At 44.6% G+C, this 19,474-nt stretch overlaps 1 protein-coding gene and 1 long non-coding RNA gene across 10 annotated transcripts in view; one reads left to right on the top strand and one right to left on the bottom strand.

Moving 5' to 3' along the window:
• The window catches only part of LOC137532083 (uncharacterized), a 191,613-nt gene extending 180,862 nt beyond the window's left edge, over positions 1-10,751 (top strand). Inside the window, exons 3-4 of the long non-coding RNA XR_011023847.1 lie at positions 4,909-5,000; positions 9,326-10,751. This is a non-coding gene — a long non-coding RNA (uncharacterized lncRNA). The remainder of the gene's footprint in view (positions 1-4,908; positions 5,001-9,325) is intronic.
• The window catches only part of ARHGEF2 (Rho/Rac guanine nucleotide exchange factor 2), a 352,466-nt gene continuing 335,931 nt past the window's right edge, over positions 2,940-19,474 (bottom strand). For 7 of the 9 annotated variants that reach the window (XM_068252215.1, XM_068252218.1, XM_068252216.1 and 4 more), the window contains 7 exons: positions 17,532-17,618; positions 15,681-15,745; positions 14,810-14,851; positions 13,566-13,616; positions 11,378-11,815; positions 9,365-9,554; positions 2,940-6,480 (listed from right to left, as the gene is read on the bottom strand). In XM_068252215.1, coding sequence (XP_068108316.1) covers positions 6,395-6,480; positions 9,365-9,554; positions 11,378-11,815; positions 13,566-13,616; positions 14,810-14,851; positions 15,681-15,745; positions 17,532-17,618 — 959 coding nt within the window. In that variant the 3' untranslated portion in view covers positions 2,940-6,394. The remainder of the gene's footprint in view (positions 6,481-9,364; positions 9,555-11,377; positions 11,816-13,565; positions 13,617-14,809; positions 14,852-15,680; positions 15,746-17,531; positions 17,619-19,474) is intronic. The other 2 variants (XM_068252223.1, XM_068252224.1) reach the window with 1 other exon arrangement.

Below are 19,474 nucleotides of genomic sequence, written 5' to 3'. Positions count from 1 at the left end.
CACAACTGATTAGCTCAGTAGCCAATGAGGCGGCTTCAGCCCTCAATTAAAATGTTTGCTTGAGCTGAAAAGGGAACTTGAGGTGAGAGACATATGGAAGATGATATTTATTTCCTTTTAAACAATGCACATTACCTGGCAGTCCTGATGATCCTCTGCCTGTAATACTTTTAGCAACAGACCCTGAACAAGCATGCAGAAGTCTGACAGCATTAGTTGCATGCTTATTGCAGGTGTGTGTTTAGATGCTACTGTAGCTAAAGAGCTCAGCAGGACTGCCGAGCAACTGGTATTGTTTAATAGGAAATAAATATGGCAGCGTCCATAAGTCTCTCACCTCAGGTTCCTTTGAAGCAGCCCAGCAGAAAAAGATAGCTGATTTGAACTTTCTTGGTGAACCCCACAGGCTACACCAGAGAGGAGTGGTGTTTATCCCAGACACCCCTATTCACAACTTTTGCTGTGGATAGCCTCTTAAAGTGGACCTGAACTCTTGCACAGGACACAAGAAAAACATAACAGAAATGCACACTGTATTTAAAGCGCTTAGCCTGTGTAATTCCCCCTCATTTGTGTCTAATCACTAGTTGTAATTTGATCACGCCCCTTAAACTACATGCACCTGTGCAGTCTGCTCCGGCCCACGTGGCGGTGGTTGACAGCGCCGATGGCGCAGTACAGAGCGACCTCCAGGTTGCTCTGACGTCATCGCCGGGGACTGGGTCGGAGCTCCGGCGAACGGCTGCGGGCAGAGCTGCGGCGAGGGAGGTCCTGGGAGCTTGGGGCTGGAGGAAGCCCCCCGGTAAGTACCACTCATTTTACTATATTTGCCCTGATGACTCCTTTAAGGACCAGACACTTTTTCCATTCAGACCACTGCAGCTTTAATGGTTTATTGCTTGGTCATACAACCTACTATCTAAATGAATTTTCCCTCCTTTCTTGTCACTAATACAGCTTTCTTTTGGCGCTATTTGATTGCTGCTGTGATTTTTAGTTTTTATTATATTCATCAAAAAGACATGAATTTTGTCAAAAAAATGATTTTTTTTTTAACTTTCTGTGATAAAATTTGTCAATAAAATTTCTGTATACATTTTTGTCCAAATGTATTGTGCTACATGTCTTTGATAAAAAAAAACCCATTCAGTGTATATTTATTGGTTTGGGTAAAAGTTATAGCGTTTACAAACTATGGTGCAAAAGTGAATTTTCCCATTTTGAAGCAGCTCTGACTTTTCTGAGCACCTGTCATGTTTCATGAGGTGCTAAAATTCCAGGATAGTATAAATACCCCCCAAATGACCCCATTTTGGAAAGAAGACATCCCAAAGTATTCACTAAGAAGCATGGTGAGTTCATAGATTTTTTTTTTTGGTCACAAGTTAGCGGAAAATGACACTTTGTGACAAAAAAAAAAAAAGTTTCCATTTCTGCTAACTTGTGATAAAAAAAAAAAAGAAATCTGCCACAGACTCACCATGCCCCTCTCTGAATACTTTGGGATGTCTACTTTCCAAAATGGGGTCATTTGTGGGGTGTGTTTACTGTCCTGGCATTTTGGGGGGTGCTAAATTGTAAGCACCCCTGTAAAGCCTAAAGATGCTCATTGGACTTTGGGCCCCTTAGCGCAGTTAGGGTGCAAAAAAGTGCCACACGTGGTATTGCCGTACTCAGGAGAAGTAGTATAATGTGTTTTGGGGTGTATTTTTATACATACCCATGCTGGGTGGGAGAAATATCTCTGTATAGGTATAGTATAGGTAGCATGCTATAGTTGCCCCCAGTATAGGCTAGCCAGGCAGGTGCCTCCAGTATAGGTTGCAGTGGCGAGGAAGAGTGGGCATAGATGTTTACAACTCACCTTCCAAAATCCCCGCAGCTTTCATCTCAGAATCAGAATCAAGCTTCTATCTCCTTCCTCGCCCAGGCATGCGCTGCATTGGTACCAGCGCACCGTGATAACGCGCAGTTACCAATGTGACGGATGTCTGGGAGAGGAAGAAAATAGAAGCTGCCGGGATCCCGGAGGGTGAGTTGTTCACCTCTATGCCTGCTCTCCCCTGCCTCTGCAGCAGAAGCCGTTACCATCCACCGCTGGGTGCAGAGCCCTCTCTTCTTCATCGTGCCAGGATGCAAGTATTAGTGTAACTCCCGCTCCCGAAGTCATGTGACATTGGGAGCCAGAGCTACGCTAAAGCATGTAGACCGGCGTGAGGGAGAAGAGAGGACGCTGCACTGAGAACGGTGGATGTTAACAGCTACCACACTACCCCTCCCCCTGCTACACACTACCCCTCCCACGCAATATGTTGAGAAATTTAGGATTTAAAGGGCAACTGAACTGATGAGAGGTGGAGGCTGCCAAATGTATTTACTTTTAAGCAATACCAGTTGCCTGGCTGTCCTGCTGATCCTCTGCCTCTAATACTTTTAGCTATAGACCCTGAACAAGCATGCAGTAGATCAGGTGTTTCTGACATTATTGTCGGATCTGACAAGATTAGCTGCATGCTTGTTTCTGGTGTGATTTACACACTACTGCAGCCAAATAGATCAGCAGGGCTTCCAGGCAACTGGTATTGTATAAAAGGAGATATATATGACAACCACCATATCACTCTCACTTCAGCTCCCCTTTAAGTACAAGTCGACCCCTCCCCACTTTTATACTATGAGTCAGTCCTAAATTTCTTGAGTATATATGGGATGTTGGTGTAAATGAATCCATCAGACGCTTGTTTAGTATTAAATACCGATAAGGTAGTTTTCTGAATGGACCGTATCTCTGTGTCTGTATGAATGTGTGAAGGGTTAATGATTTGTGCTGAAAAGAAGCAAGCAGAGGTCATCCCCCGGAAATAAACACAGCGGGTTTCCTTATGAATACAATTTATTGACCAGCAAAGCAAAAAATACTTTCTTTTTTTTTTCCTTTAACATTTTTTCAAGTTTATATCCGAACAAAAAAAAAAAGGAACATGACTTTGCATTTCATACATTATTAAGTTGGGCTATTTACAAAACTAGGTCTTCATATTTATATATATATTTACATATACAAATATTTTAAGATTTCTCAGTTTTCCAGGTTTTCCTTAAAAACAAAAAAAAACATTGATACCTGTGCTTGAACTGTTGGGTGTCAATAAAGTTGTGGCATTCAATAGTTACGATATACAGTAACAAAAAAAAAAAGCTAGGTGATTGGGGAACAGGAGGAGGCAGCCATTTTGTAGGTTGGAAAAAAGATTAATAACTAGGTATTGATCATTGATATGCAAATACGTCAGAGCTGATGCAAATTTTGATGTAACTATATGCAGCTTCAAAATGGACCAATCAATTTAAACCTGGGTCGATTTTCAAACTGCATATATTTGCATAAAAATGTTGCTCTCTTTGATCATCCATATTCATGACCAAACTACACAGATGATGTATTTGCAATGGTCCTTCCCCCTCCCCCCCCCCCCCCCCCTAGTCATTGGTTGTAGGTTCCCACAATCAAATGTCGAATATCATCATGCAATTCGTAGTTGTATCTGAACAAATAAATCTTTCTTCTGGCCCAAATCTCCCTGGACCTCATAAAAATCAAATCGGCCACAACTGTTACATATTACACTAAATATTGATTGACTGCCTCCAACCAAAACAACTGTTCATCATCATTATCATCAACACAATCAATATAAAACAAGATTTCTAGTTTCAAAAAACATTGAGTTTTGGAAGCATAAAATTAGCGAGTGCATTAAAAACAAGAAAAAAAAAATGCCGCACTTATATAAAAACAAATACTGCGAGAAAATTAGGAAAAAAAATATTTACAAACGATCGGTTCGTACAAAATATAAATAAGATTCAGGGTTGGAATAATATCACAAGTTTTCCTGTTAGTGTGAAGCAGCTTCAAGGAAAATTTTAGTAAAATCGGAGAAGGGGATTGGAGAGACGCCCCCAAAGTGTCATCACAGGGAGCTGAAATCTGATAGGGTTGCATAATGACATGGGGCGGGGCCTCTGATGCTGGGGCAGGACCTCCAATGCTGGGGCGTGGTCTGTTGCAGGAAGAGTTTTTAGAAAAGTTTTCTTAAGTTCATCTAAAGGAGAACTCAGACTTAATGGGCTAATTCTTGTTTATGGTGTAACAGTATTTGGGGATGGCATATGTATATAAAAATGTGCTTATTGCTGCAAGCCGATCGTCTGTCCGCTCTGCCTGCCGTGGTTCCTCCAAAAACCTTTTCGCTGATAATTATGGGCAATAAATGATTTTTTTCACCATATTTATAACAAGGAGATCAGCATAATCATCGCTGTTTAAATCTCAAAAAGACCCCTAAAGTGATTGCTTTAAATTGAGCACAGGGGAAGATGGGAGTTTCTTTTCAACTCCAAAGTGCTGATCATCACTGCGAATAAAAAAGTTTGCCTTTTTATAAATACTGTCAATTTAAAGGGACGAATCAGCAAATAATAAAAAAAATGATGCAAGAGGAGGCGGTTTGTTAGCAGATTGGTACCGCTTTATGGACGGGCCCCATATTTTCTTGTATTGAAATGTAAAAGAAAAAAAAAAATCTGCTGAGTTGAATCAGACAACAGAACTTTAACGTTATTTTGTTAACAGTTCAACGTTTTAAATGACAGCTTATTAGAAAGGCGTCCGCACCTCATGTTCTGTACATTCCATTGTATTAGCCAGAGCAGTGATATTTCTATGTATATACAGTAAATTGCCACCAGGTGGCACTGCTCTGCGGGCGAGAGGCAAGGCCATTGCGGAGAGAGCCTCACTGCGCCCGGAGACCCATGCTGAGCCTTGTAGTGCCACCGTTCAGTCTTAGAATAGCAGCATTCTCAGTTTTCCTAAACATGGCTTCTGTTTTCCTCTTTTCTCAGAGAGAAACTCAGATTCTTAAAACTGTGCATCATCTCCAGGGAAGGAAACGATGGAGAGGCGGGAATGACCGCAGCCCACCCTTTAGTTGCAGGTAACAGCGTTTAATCATATAGCTTCTCACAGCAGATAGGAAAAAGCTGAAAAAGTCACATAGATTTAGCAGCCTGTTTGTAAGGACATTTTATGGGGCTCTGAGGTCTGTGACATCATCAGTAAGGGCCACAAGTGGCAGTGGCCAGGCAAGAATCACCCAATAGAAATGCCACAGTGCTCTTAAGATGGAGTTACTGCCAATCACAAGCTGATGTTGACCATCTCTGCTAGCCAATTATGCATGGGCACTGGTTCTGCTGCTAGCCAATCGTGCATGGGCACTGGGACCCTCTGCCTGCCAATCATATATGGCTATCTTTTCTGGCCAATAATTCAAGGACATTGGGTTCTGCTGCTAGCCAATCCTGTATGGGCATTGGGTTCTGCTGCTCGCCAATCGTGTATGGGCATTGGGACTTGCTGCTAGCCAATCATGTATGGGCACTGGGACCCTCTGCCAGCAAATCGTTTATGGCTATCTCTTCTAGCCAATCATGCATGGCCATTGGGTTCTGCTGCTAGCCAATTGTGCATGGCCATTGGGTTCTGCTGCTAGCCAATTGTGCATGGCCATTGGGTTCTGCTGCTAGCCAATTGTGCATGGCCATTGGGTTCTGCTGCTAGCCAATTGTGCATGGCCATTGGGTTCTGCTGCTAGCCAATTGTGCATGGCCATTGGGTTCTGCTGCTAGCCAATTGTGCATGGCCATTGGGTTCAGCTGCTAGCCAATCGTGCATGGCCATTGGGTTCTGCTGCTAGCCAATCGTGTATGGGCATTGGGTCCTGCTGCTAGCCAATCATGCATGAGCACTGGGACCCTCTGCTTGCCAATTGAGCATGGCACTGATGGCTAACCTTGGCACTCCAGCTGTGACAAAACTACAAATCCCATCATGCCTCTGCCTCTCGGAGTTATGCTTAGAGCTGTCAGAGTATTGCAATGCCTCATGGGACTTGTAGTTCCACCACAGCTGGAGTGCCAAGGTTACCCATCACTAGTGTATGAGCAGTGCGTCTCATTTGCACGTAAAATGCCCTGTAGCGTAACAGTAATAGGATGACCCCACTTTAGAAAACCGCCTGTTTTTTAATACTAGATTGTATTAATTATCTGCATAAAGCAGAATATTTAGAACCTGAGAGGCATATGATGCCGCCCTTCGATTCCCCCTCCTGCTGCCTCCATGGAACAGTCGCACGTAGCACACCATTGTGTTGGTCCGTTATGACAGATTAGGGATCTTCTTTCTACAGACTATTTTTGGGTAGGACATGAGATAATCCCCTTGCTCCGCTAACAGTACAGTCACATGGTCTCACTGATCCGGCAGGCGGAGCAGCGCGTCAAACCGGTCTTCTTAGCGGCGGCCATCTTGAGACCCGGCCCCGCCTCAGCTTTCTGACGAACCAGTTTCTGCGTCTTTCAAGTCCTGTACGCTCTCCGCCTCCTCTGGAATGTCCTGCATTCTCTGGAATTCTGGGAAATAAAATATCAGACATGGTGAGTCCACTGCACTGAAATGAAGCAATATTAGAGTGGTGGTTGGAGAATCCATCCACCAATAAGGACTGAGTTAACAGCCAGACACACCCCCATTTGCATTTCAGTTCGGAAGAAGGAAGATCTTTGTTGCACTAGTGGCTTTCTCTTATCTTTACCTAACCTTTAGTACATCCTCCGATAGAGGACTGGATTCCTCTCCTCTCCCTGCAGAGGTGCGTGCGGGTGTGTAATGAAAAGTGTAACAACTGCACTTTCCAATGCCGATCTCCATGGCAACAGTGGCGTTGTGACCTGCCGTCAGTATGTGCCAGCATGTCGCATGACGCCACCTTAGCCATGGAGAATGCAGATGTACAATGTGATTCGACGAGTTAAACCTATCATAACGCACTGCTCACAACTCTGCAGGGAGGGAGGAGAGGTATGCAGGGCACAGCCAAAAAAAAGTTTGCCCAGGCCTGCCTTAGGCTGACATTAAGCTGCATGTTTTTTTTTTTTTTTTCCGGACGGGAGTCAAACTAATGACCTCATGCTTCACAGGTAGAGGCAGTACCTCTGTACCATCTTAGCTGACTAATAAATCGGACCTGAACTCAGAATATCCTTTCTGCTCTAAAAAATATGCAACAGCATAATCACCTTTAAACTAAAAACATTTCTTTGTAACTGTGGATACAAATCCTAAAATAAAAAAAAACAGTTTCTACTTCCTGATTCATGGAAGCAGACATATTGTTAAACTCCTGTGCTTTCAAATGGGCTTATCTGCCATGGCAGTCATGTGACACAGGGAGAGATCATATTACAACTTGTGATTAGTCACAGATGAGGGAGAATTAGACAGGCTAAACTCTCTAGATACATGCAAAGTGCATTTCTCTCTGTTTTCCTTCTATCCTGTGCAAGAGTTCAGGTCCACTTTGATGTTTCCTATTCTAAAAGTGCACATTAACAGTACAATCTCCTGATTGATGATAGATCAGATCGGGTGCCCTTAACTGTGCTGATTGACAACCAACATTTGTTCCGTCGATCCAAATTGCTTAGCATTGCTTAAATGATTGTTTCCGATCCAACCCAATGATTGGATTAGTTGATCATTTGGAAATTAGATGGTTAACTGGTATCTTTACATCAGTTTGCGGTAGCCAGAAGTACAAGATCACGCCTCACCCCTAAAATCTGGTAAAAGACAGCAGAACCCAGTCCAGTGTTGGGAAACTCCAGAACTGACTCCTGATAACCTAGCATGTCAGGGAATTCTTCCTGTAATGGGGCTTTCTGACTATCGGCACCAAGAAACCCGAAAGTGCTCGGAGACTGTGAAACAAATGCTGAAAATCGTACAAGCAGAAGTTCTTTATATGGTCACATGATGAGGCGATATCTGTAGTTTGCCTTCACCTCCTTAGCGTTAGCTCCGCCCATTACTCAGAATGCTACATAGACCCAATGCCAAGTTTTGCTGCCTGTCACATTTTGCTGCTATGTCAGCACTGACGCACATGCGCAGCAGAATCCTTATTTTCTCCTGCTGCCCTACGTCACTGCGTGCGCACCGTTACGAGCATGCGCAGTGTATGCTCAGATACAGTTCACCCTAAAATCTTGTAAGGCCATAACACACCCCAAATTTAGAGGTTGTGGAGGGGACACCGCCCGAGGCTGCAGCCTCCTAACCCTGCTGGCTCCGGAAATAAATATGACATTCAAACTTATCTCGGGAACCAGCAAGACTCTAGGGCTGCCCATTTACACTGAGACAGCCCGGTGTGTGTGTAGAGTGTGCAAGAGGCCTTTAGGGCCCATTCTCACTTGAGCGGGAATCGCGTGATTCCCGCTCTAGGCAAACCGCTAGCGGTTTTGAGAAAAACGCTACCACATGTAACACATGCAGTTAACTGCAAACATGTTACATGCAGCGGTTTGCCGGCATGCATAGTACCACTAATCACGATCGCTCCAAAACCGCTGCAGTGTCCAGTGATTTTTCCGCGTAATCGCGGGAAAATAACTCCCGCAAAACGCTGGCAGTAGATGTGAACTGTAATTGAGAATATACTGCACATGATGGTGTGCAGTGACATAGGACAGCATCAGTGTGATGCTGAATAAAGCTATTTGGAATGTTAAAGTTGTACTGCTGAATAGTGCCATCTAGTGGCTGGAATAACATTGTGCAACCATTAGGCTGTAAAATTTGAATATACTGGTACTTTCAAATTAGATTTAATCTGATAATTTATTTATAATTTATTTAAACTGTGGAGAAGGTTTATACTTAAAGCATTGTGAGAACTAACTTGGGGCGCCCAAATCAGTCACACTGCGCCGGCGTGGAAACGATCGGTGCAGCTTCCGCTGCTTGGCTACAGTACATCTACATGAACTCCTCTCAGACATTTTACCTGAAGGAATAATCTGATAAAAGGTACCGTATATGGAGGCTGCCATATTTATTTCCTGTTAAACAATACCAGTGGCCTGGCAGCCCTGCTGATCTATTTGCTGCATACTTTTTTTTTCTGGTGTGATTCAGACACTACTGCAGCCAAATTGTCAGATCTGACAATAATGTCAGAAACACCTGATCTGCTGCATGCTTGTTCAGGGGCTATGGCTAATAGTATTAGAGGCAGAGGATCAGCAGGACTGCCAGGCAACTGGTATTGCTTAAAAATAAATATGGCCACCTCCATATCCCTCTCAGTTCAGGTGTGCTTTAAGTGGTAAAGTTATGAGGTTTTGCATGAGTATACCGGGGGGAAAAAGAACCTACTAACAGACTTGTCTGCTTTGCTTGAATTCCCTGTGCCAGGGTTATGCAGGCACATGGATCAGGATTTGTGGCACTCACCTCGTGCGCTGGATGGAGACGTCGGGGGGCCGCCGCCCTCTTCCTCCGAGGACTCTGTGTCCACCGTCTCTGGCAGTCTCTCCAGTTCAGTTAGGTCACTGAAGTCATCTTTCAGGTCGGAGTCCTCCTGTAGGTTGATGACGGGGACTGCACCATCCACAATGACGGCAGAGCGGGGATCATGGTTTATCTGCACAGAAACGAGAAAAGGTTATCGGTACCCGAAGGCTGAACAGATTATTTAGAAAGAGGTATGGCAGCTGGTGTGTTCAAAAGCTTCACTAACCATAAGTGATGTCAGTTACAAGTGGCACACACAAGCAAGGGAAGCTGGACTTGTCCTTTAGGAGGGCTCAGGATTTAACCACTTCAGTCCACCCCCCCCCCCCCCACCCCCCCAAAAGACCAGGCCATTTTCTCTAAAACAGGCCACTGCAGCTTTAAGGCCTTGCTGCAGGGACGCACAACACAGCACACAAGTGATTTCGCTCTCTAGTGTCCCAGGGGGACAGCCATGTCACACGGCTGACCCCAGTACAGCTCTGCTGTAGATCGCAGCGCTGTACTAGGTTTATAGACGGCTATGTTTATAGACAGTCTCTGAGCGGCGATCGCCACTGGGAGACTGAAGACAGAGCGGAGTGATCTCCTGCAAAACAAAGCCCCAGGACTTTACGCCAATTGGCGTTAAGCGGTCCTGGGGCTGCTGCCGCGGCCATGCCCATCGGCATGATGCGGGCAGCTAGGAGTTAAAGAGTATCTTTAACCCAGGATTGTACAAGGTGAACAGAGGTGCCAAAAGAATAAAAATAGATAAAACTTTTAAAACATGGGGATTCAAGAAAGCCATTACCAAAGATGCTAGGACATTACTTCTGGGGCATAGACCAGTCTATGAAGCACCCTGACTCACTCAGCATATTGCTAAGGCTACTAAGGTTCTCATAGCAGCCTCATGGCCATCTCGACTTCTATCATTCAGCCAGGTTCTTGGGATTGACTGTACGAGGATATCGGAGCGTATCAGTGCCAGAAAAGCAGATAGAATTGATATTTTTGAGAAAACTTTGGGCCCCTGGATGTCATAGAGAGCCTGCCGCTTCGAATGTATGACTCAAAGCATATCGTTCAGGGTTGAGTATATCCTACAATTATTTCTAATCACTACCTTGAAAAGAAATAATTTTCGGGAGAACTGTATGGATATCGGGCTTATGATGGTTCTAGATACTGGCAATGCTGTATATGGCTATGATTCATTCCATCTCTATCAATGTAAACGGACGCCTGCTAAACTAGCATTATTCCTGTTTGCTTCTGACTCATGTTTATTGCTGTATTTGGGACCAATGTTTTTCTCTTTGCCAACTGTTTATGTATTACTGTTTGTGACTATTTCTTTTGCTAAATAAAGAGATTTTGAAACCTAAAACATGAGGAGGCAGTGGTGGTCTTACCTTTTCCAAGTAGACAAAAGAAAGTTAAGTTTAAAACAGAAAAAAATGTATTGATACACTCCAAAGTTCTTTGCAATGCATTTCGCAGGTATGACCCTGCTTCATCAGGCAATGGGGTAGGAGGATATGGCAAATGCAGGTCTCAGTCAAGCGCCCAGTCGGGGTGTAGTAAACTACGCCCACGCTATTCAGCCAATCACAACGCTGGGTGCTGTAGAGGGTGCTGTGATTGGAGGTCTGTTCACTATGAGGCTTTCTGCTGGGTCCCCTAAACTAGACTAGCACCCAAACCCTACAGAAAAGGAATATCGGCGTTCCAGAAAAACAGACACGGCTTTTCTGGCAAATTATCATCTTTGTCATTAATATAAATTGCCAACGAGATGGTTGAATGCATATTTCATGCAAATTGCATTGCACTTGGAAATGAGCCAATGTGATCTTGAGTGGCCCCATTCCAAGCTGCATACAATTTGCACTAAATCTGCATGCAAGCTTGCATTATTAGCATGCAGTGACCTTCTCTAGCCATGAAGGCGAAACATGTCTGGCATACCTGGGGCGGGGTGAAGGTTTGGTACAGGGCGTCTCCAGCAGGCAGGCTCCGCCTCCTAGGGTCACTCCCTCTCAGGCGACATCCTGGGTCAGACGCCAGGCTGCCCCTCTGCAGAGCGGTAAGCTGCCTCTTCCCCTCCTCCAGCTCTCGCTCCACCCGGCTCCGGATCTGCTCGCTCTCCCGCAGCCTGGCTTCCAGTGTCCCCGCCTCCTGTGCCCGCTCGTCACACTGCCTCCTGCAGCGCCGGAGCTCCTCCTGCAGCAGGGTGTGCTGACGCTGGAGGAGGGTCAGCTCTGTGCCAGACTTGTCCATGCTCTTGGATAAGGGCTCGGTCACTGTGAGGTCACGAGAATTGGCGCGGCACAGGGTCTCTTTCTTGTCACTGCTGTCAGAGGGGAACTGAAGGGCCAGGAGACTTTCCTGCTGGGCCACCACCACCTGCCAGAGAAAGACAGCAGCATTAGCACCTACTTGTCACTAGGGGGCAACACTGAAAAACCTTTACAGTTTAGAGTGGACCTGAACTTAGATAGTTTAGCCTGTCTAATTCTCCTTCATCTGTGACTAATCACAACTGTAATTTGATCTCTCAGCTGTGTCATCAGGAATCTCAACTGCCATGGAAGAGGAGCTAATTTGTAAACAAAGGAATGTTAACCCTATGTCTGCTTCCATGGAAGGAGGAAGTAGACACACTGCAGATTTATTGCAGGATTTGTATCAGCTGTAACAAAAGTTTTTTCTTTAAAGGTTATTATGCTGCTGCTTATCTTTTACAGCAGAGAGGAAGTTCTGAGTTCAGGTCCGCTTTAAGAGAGATCAAAGATGCATCAAATACAGTCGCATTAGATAGATCACACATCTCACTGCATTTTCCTTAGCTTGTAAAAACTGTTTTTGAAAGGTTGTTGAAAAGTTTTTTTTATTTTTGTTTAGCTCCAGTATGCCGTGGTTTAACCCATTAGGAGCTTGAACAGAATTATCTTGTTTGAGATAAGTGCGCTGCTTTTGACCTCAGTCAGCAGAACTTGTTGTGCTGTAAATTCTTGGAATGCTTTGATCTCTCTCTGCTAGCGGAGAATATAGAAACTGAAAGCAGAAGCCCTCTGTTATTGTCTCACACTGCCCCCTAGTGACAGGTGGCCATAAATACACATTACAGCAGTACTCATTAAAAGCAAGAAAATGTAACAAAGAAATAAAAAAATGTGCAAAAATAAATTGGCCTAGAGAACTTGCAAGCCTATAAATAAATTGGCTGCTAAAGGTTTAAACAGACATGCATCAACAACTTTTTCATTTAAAGGATACCCGAAGTGACATGTGACATAATGAGATAGACATGTGTATGTACAGTGCCTAGCACACTAATAACTATGCTGTGTTCCTTCTCATCTTTATCTGCCTGAAATAGTTAAATATCAGGTATGTAAGTGGCTGACTCGGTCCTGACTCAGACAGGAAGTGACTACAGTGTGATCCTCACTGATAAGAAATTCCAACTATAAAACACTTTCCTAGCAGAAATGGCTTCTGAGAGCAAAAATGAGGTAAAAAAGGGAAATTTCTCATTAGTGAGGGTCACACTGTAGTCACTTCCTGTCTGAGTCAGGACTGAGTCAGCTACTTACATACCTGATATTTAACCCTTTCAGGCAGAGAAAGAAAAAAAAACACAGCATAGTTAAGTTATTTACACGTCTATCTCATCATGTCACTTTGGGTATCCTTTAAATAGTCTTTTCAGTCAAAGGTATATGCTCTGTAGGTACTCTTTTTTTTTTTTTTTTTTTTAAACAAAAGTTATAATTACCTCCCAGAATAGTTTTTCCAACTAACTCCTCGAGTCCCTGTGTGCACCGGCTTCTGACATGTAGCCCCTCCCCTTGCAGAAGAGCCATGGCCCTTCTTTATCCAAGATGGAGGAATGCCATTGAAGTAACACACCCCCTTTCCTGATAGGGGGAGGGACTACGTGCTAGAAGCCGGTGTACACGGGGGCCCGGGGAGTGAGTTGGAAAAAAACAGGTCCGGAGGACAATTTTGACTTATTTTGCAAGAGGATCTATAGATCGTGTGCTTTTTAATATTGCAGCTGAGATCACATCTGGAGAGTATCTGGACTTCCTGCTATAGAGAATGACTCAGGAAATGCGAGTCACATGATGCAGCTGTAGCGAGTTCTTACCTGGAGGCCGTGTAACAAGCTGTACAGGGTGGAGATCCGCTGAAAGGCCTCCTGCAATAAGAAACAGCACCGTCAGTATTATATACAGGAGGAGATGGATAGATGTGTGTCTATGGGACAGGATGTCACTGAACTGCCATGATTACTAGGGTAACATCCATGCCAATCCTATGACTTTATTCACTGCAATGTATACCCAATGCTGGTTTTCCCATGGTCTAAAGTAGAAGCATACTATCCAGAGTGTGTGTGTGGCCTACACCAATGTACCATATTTTTCCACATATAAGATGCTCCGGAATATACTGTATATACTCGCATATAAGCCGAGGTACCCACTTTTCCCTCAGAAACCAGGAAAAAGAGATGGACTCGTGTATAAGCCCTCTTCCCAGTATAGCCCCCTCCACATTAGCCTGATGTGCCCCCAGTGCAAGTCAGCCCCCCTCCCCATAGCCAGATGTGCCCCAAGGATGATACAGCTGTGTCTTAAGACGCCACTAGATGGCGTCATAGATATGAGACACAGAGATTGCCACATAGGAAGAATCCCCGATCATTGCACCACTGACACGTTGCTGGTACGCTCCGCTTCACAAGCCGGGGGACACAGGTAGTCTTGAGCAGCGCATTCTGCACACCATGTTGCAGGGGATTTGGGGGGGGGGGGGCAAGGACACAGCAGGAAGCCAGCTGGTAAGAGCAGGATCACTAGTGCACGATCCTTACGCTCCTCTGCCAGTAACAAAACCTGCTCCACCATCTGTTCTGCTCCACTGACTCGCATATAAGCCGAGGGGGTAACTTTTCAGCACATTTTCTGTGCTGAAAAATTAGGCTTATATGCTTATATACATACAGTAAGAGGTTTAGAGGGCAAAAACCAGGGAAAAGAATATACTAAACCTGGTGTGTCCAAGGGCATCTTGTAGATGTTCTCCCCCAATTATTGTGTCTCCTTCTGCCCCCCTTCTGTCACCGTCTCCTCATTGGCAACCCTTCTGTTTCCCTGTGTCCTCCTCCGCTCTACCCCCCCCCCCCTCCTCATCTCCTCCACTCCCGCTCCCTGGTCTACCATGGTCATACATCTTGTGGCCTTTGCATACATTTGGTCATCGGTCCTCCCAAAAATCAGTGTCACCCTATTGAGGTGTGTTGAGAGTACTTGAAACAACTGTTTAATATCAGAGTTGCACCTATCAGACACACACAGTGAGTACAAACCATGACTGCTCAGTTCTCACCTCTCGTGGAGTCTTGTTCTGCAGCTGGTTGCCATTGCGGTCCTGTAGAAATGACAAAGCGAGATGTGATTGGATAAGTGAGGCCTGCAGTGACTGCTGCTGCTGTACAGTAGGGAAGTGTGTAGGTGGTAGTGTGGAGCAGATAGAAGGTGCTGTATATGTTACACCTGCTGCTCAGGAGCCAGACCATGGAAAGGACAATCTCTCTTTCTGATTGGGGTCCTCAAAGCGAGATGTGATTGGATAAGTGAGGCTAGCAGTGAATGCTGCTGTTGTACAGTAGGGAAGTATTTTACACCTGCTGCTCGGGGGCCGGAGCATGAAAAAGACCGTCTCCCCATCTGATTGGGATCCTCAAAGCAAGATGTGATTGGGTAACTGTGATTAGCGGTGAATGCTGAGCAGTGGGGGTAAGTGTGTGGGTGGTAGGTTGTAGAGAGCATACAGAAGGTCCTGTATACTTAACACCTGCTGCTCGGGGGCCGGACCATGAAAAAGACCGTCTCCCCATCTGATTGGGATCCTCAAAGCAAGATGTGATTGGGTAAGTGAGGTCAGCAGTGAATGCAGCAGCTGTACAGTAGGGAAGTGTGTGGGTGGTGGGTTGGGGGGAAGGCAGCATACAGAAGGTCCTGTATACTTTACACCTGCTGCTCGGGGGCCGGACCATGGAGAGCACAGTCTCACCTTCTGAATGGGGCCCTCATAGCAAGATGTGATTGGATAACTGTGGTCAGCGATGAATGCAGCGGTTGTATAGTAGGGGTAAGTGTGTGGTAGGTTGGGGGGGGGGGGGGGGGAAGCAGATAGAAGGTGCTGTACATATTACACCTGCTGCTCGGGGGCCGGACCATGGAGAGCACAATCTCACCTTCTGATTGGGGTCCTCGTCCCTTCCGAGATCCAGCGAACCGTTCACACTGCTCGAGTCACCGTCTGTGAGAAGATAGGAGTCACGTTATACAGCACCGCCTGTCACGTGGCAGAAAGCAACTGACACCACAGATATGTGCCCACCCGTGATACAATCGTGGTTGTACAATCTTACCACATCTGTGTGATGGGAGGGACTACCTAACGCATATTCACTCAGTTAATTCTCCTGCTACGAAAGGTGGCCATTAACAATACAGTTTTAGCGAATGATCGACCTTCCAATCTGATAATTGTGATCGGTTGAAAACAATCAATATGGCCCATAAATGGGATAAAAAAAATGTAGCCAATCCAAACATTTTGTCAGGAAACGATCAGACAAATGGATCCATGAAATGATCGATAAATCAATCGTTTGTAGTGACTTGGCACCATCAACACTAGCCAATCTTATGGATCGTAAGGTCAATCGTTCACTAAGTCGTAGGTTTAATGGATGTGAACTCTTGCACAGGACACAAGGAAAACAGTGAAATGAACCCTGTGTGTTTTTAGAGAGAAGAGCCTGCCAAATTCCCCCACATCTGTAAGTAATCACAACTGTAGTTTGATTTCTTAGCTGTGTCAGCACAGAAATTTGGCAGCCTTGGCAGAGCAGTTGACATGTAATCACAAGTTGTTAACCCTTTGTCTGCTTCCATGAAAGCAGGAAGAAGACACACTGCAGATGTATTGCAAGATCTGTATCAGCTGCAACAAAGAAATGTATTTCTGTAAAGGATAATATGCTGTTGCTTATCTTTTAGAGCAGAAAGGAAGTTCTGAGTTCAGGTCTGCTTTAAGATTTGGTAAGATTGTACAATCAAAATAATATCGTCGATGGCAGTCTCTAGGCTCCTCCCATCCGTCCCATTAACCAGTAATTAAAGGGACAGACACTTAAAGGGGAACTGAAGAGAGAGGTATATGGAGGCTGCCATGTTTATTTCCTTTTAAGCAATACCAGTTGCCTGGCAGCCCTGCTGATCCTCTGCCTCTAATACTAATAGCCATAGCCCCTGAACAAGCATGCAGCAGATCAGGAGTTTCAAATCTGACAAAACTAGCTGTATGCTTGTTTCTGGTGTGATTCAGATACTACTGCAGAGAAATAGACCAGTAGGGCTGCCAGGCAACTGGTATTAGTTAAAAGGAAATAAGTATGGCAGCCTCTGTATACCTCTTACTTCAGTTCCCCTTTAAACTCCCACAGGGTTTCTTCTATTAATCAAACATTCTGATAGGGAGATCTCTGCACTTCTGTGTTCCCAGCTCCTTTGCCCGGCCAGCTACAAGCGCCCCTCCGCCCCACGCGGGATATTCCAATTATTTGATATTTTGGAGACTGCAAGGCAAAAGGACGGGGACACCAAGAACTAGGGATGGCCAATGATATGCAAATATATGTAGATTTTTATGCAAATACATGCAGCTTGGAAATGGACCAATCAAGTCCCTCCCAGGTTTAAATTGATTGGTCCATTTTCAAGCTGCATATATTTGCATAAAAATGTACATAAATTTGCATACACTCAGAAGTATTTGCATATCATTGATCTTCCCTACCCAGAACTCAAAAGTAGATGATAACCGAGTCAGAAACCTAAATGGCAAGAGCCCGCCTGATGTGTCCTGCTAAAGGTTACGCAAACCATGTGAATCTCAGTGTGCCGGACTCCACTTAAAACTCAAATACTAGCCCAATTTTAAATGCACAACCGCCCCACATACACAGATCTGTGATACATTTACATTGATCAGAAGACAGAGAAGACTGGTGCCCTCTAGTGGACATTGCTGGACTCACTGGATGTGGTGGACATGAGGTTCTGCTCCGCTCCATTTAGAGACTGTTCATTTCCCATCACTAACATGACGTCCTTCAGCGCCTCCACTGCAAAAAGCACAAAGAGAGGAGTGACATCATGTATCACCATATACGCATCTCCTATGTGTGATGACATCATACTGCTGCCATTATATCCAATACCCAGATATACCCCATCTACACAGCACATCTAATACAGCTATATAAATGTATAATAATAGTGTGTGACTGTGGTGAGGACATTAGAGTGTAAGCTCCTCTGGTGCAAAGACTGATGGGATGGATCAGTGATCTCTGTACAGCGCTGTGGAATATGTCAGAGCTATATGAATGTATAATAATAATAGTGTGTGACTGTGGTGAGGACATTAGAGTGTAAGCTCCTCTGGTGCAGAGACTGATGGGAATGGATCAGTGATCTCTGTACAGCGCTGTGGAATATGTCAGAGCTATATAAATGTATAATAATAATAGTGTGTGACTGTGGTGAGGACATTAGAGTGTAGATTTTTATTAGAAAAATATTATTTACAATTATAATACAAATAAATAAATAAAATAATTTGATCAATTAATCTTACCAAATGTAACAAAAAACAAGATCAAAGAAACAAGAAAAAACAATCAATTCTGCATATATATGCACAAACAAAAGCAGGACTTCTATGTCCAAAAACAACAAAATCAACATAACATTATAATACAATATTAATCTGTTATGAAGACCTGAGCAGAAGAATGCTCAAACATACCACCGATTCAAACAACGAGACATGACTAAACAACACAGACCCAACACCTGAACGTATGCAACAAATAACAATAACCAACACCACACAATACCTGACATCACCTGACAACAATCATACAAAATAAATGCATCAACACTTACAATCAAACTACCACATATTCAGGAAAAGGGCAAGTGTACACATACGACGATAAATAATCAAAAAACCTGCACAAGACAAAAAAAAAAAAAAAAAAAAAAAAACCCTCATCTCCAATACAATAAGAATAAGCTGGAAGGAAAACACCTCCAGTATGTCTGCGGCCAGTCATTTACAAAAAATGTAGAAAAAGATTCAAAATCTAAGTAGTCTGTGATGAGAAATAGAAAGCTCACCCAGAAGAGACATTAATAGGCTAAGGAGGCCTGATGTTCTGCCAGGCAAGAACCCAGGCACCTCTGCCCATCCTACACCTCTCCAAGCACCGAATCCTAGAAACCTCACCCAGAATACTGTTCACCACCACCTGAACAGGGAGGAATTTCTGCCTAATGCAAAGCTGACACCGTGCTAACCATGTGTGATGTCTGACAGCTAAACTAACTAAATACAAAGTGCACAAATCAAAACCCTGGCGACGTTTGAATGCTCCGTATGCCCACTCAGCATAACTCAGATGCGCCAGGAAAGGAATACCTAGGCTCCCACCCACCTGTTTACATACTTCCACATTAAAGGGGCAGTGAAGTAAAAAGTGGTCCATGGACTCCTCAGCACCACCACACTCCTCACGAGGACATCCACGTGCTTCCACCTTTAGACATTTCACGTTACCCTTAACGTAAAGCTTGCCTTGAAAGGAGAGCCAAGCGATGTCCCACAATTTGTTGGGAATCCGCGGCGAATTAATGAGCCGCAAACCCTCCTCCAGATGCGTGCTTGGGCAATCTCTCAAGTACAGTGAGTCATGAAAGTATGAGTCTACCACCCGGACCGTGAGGGCACGCCTCCCGACCGATTTGATATCCTCCACAGTCAATCCCCACTGTCTTAGCTTTTTCAGACACGGGGCAACATAGGCCGGAAGATAGTCACGACGCGATGCCAAACTCTTCACTGGACCACTACTTTCCCAACTCGTGAGAGAAGTCCCAAACCAGTCACGAAAAATGCCTACCCAGTCAGGCGGGT

The sequence above is a fragment of the Hyperolius riggenbachi genome, chromosome 9 (genome assembly GCF_040937935.1).
Source record: "Hyperolius riggenbachi isolate aHypRig1 chromosome 9, aHypRig1.pri, whole genome shotgun sequence".
Classification (NCBI taxonomy): domain Eukaryota; kingdom Metazoa; phylum Chordata; class Amphibia; order Anura; family Hyperoliidae; genus Hyperolius; species Hyperolius riggenbachi.
The sequence above is the reverse complement of the archived record's forward strand: the minus strand, read 5'-3'. Positions and strand labels throughout refer to the sequence as shown.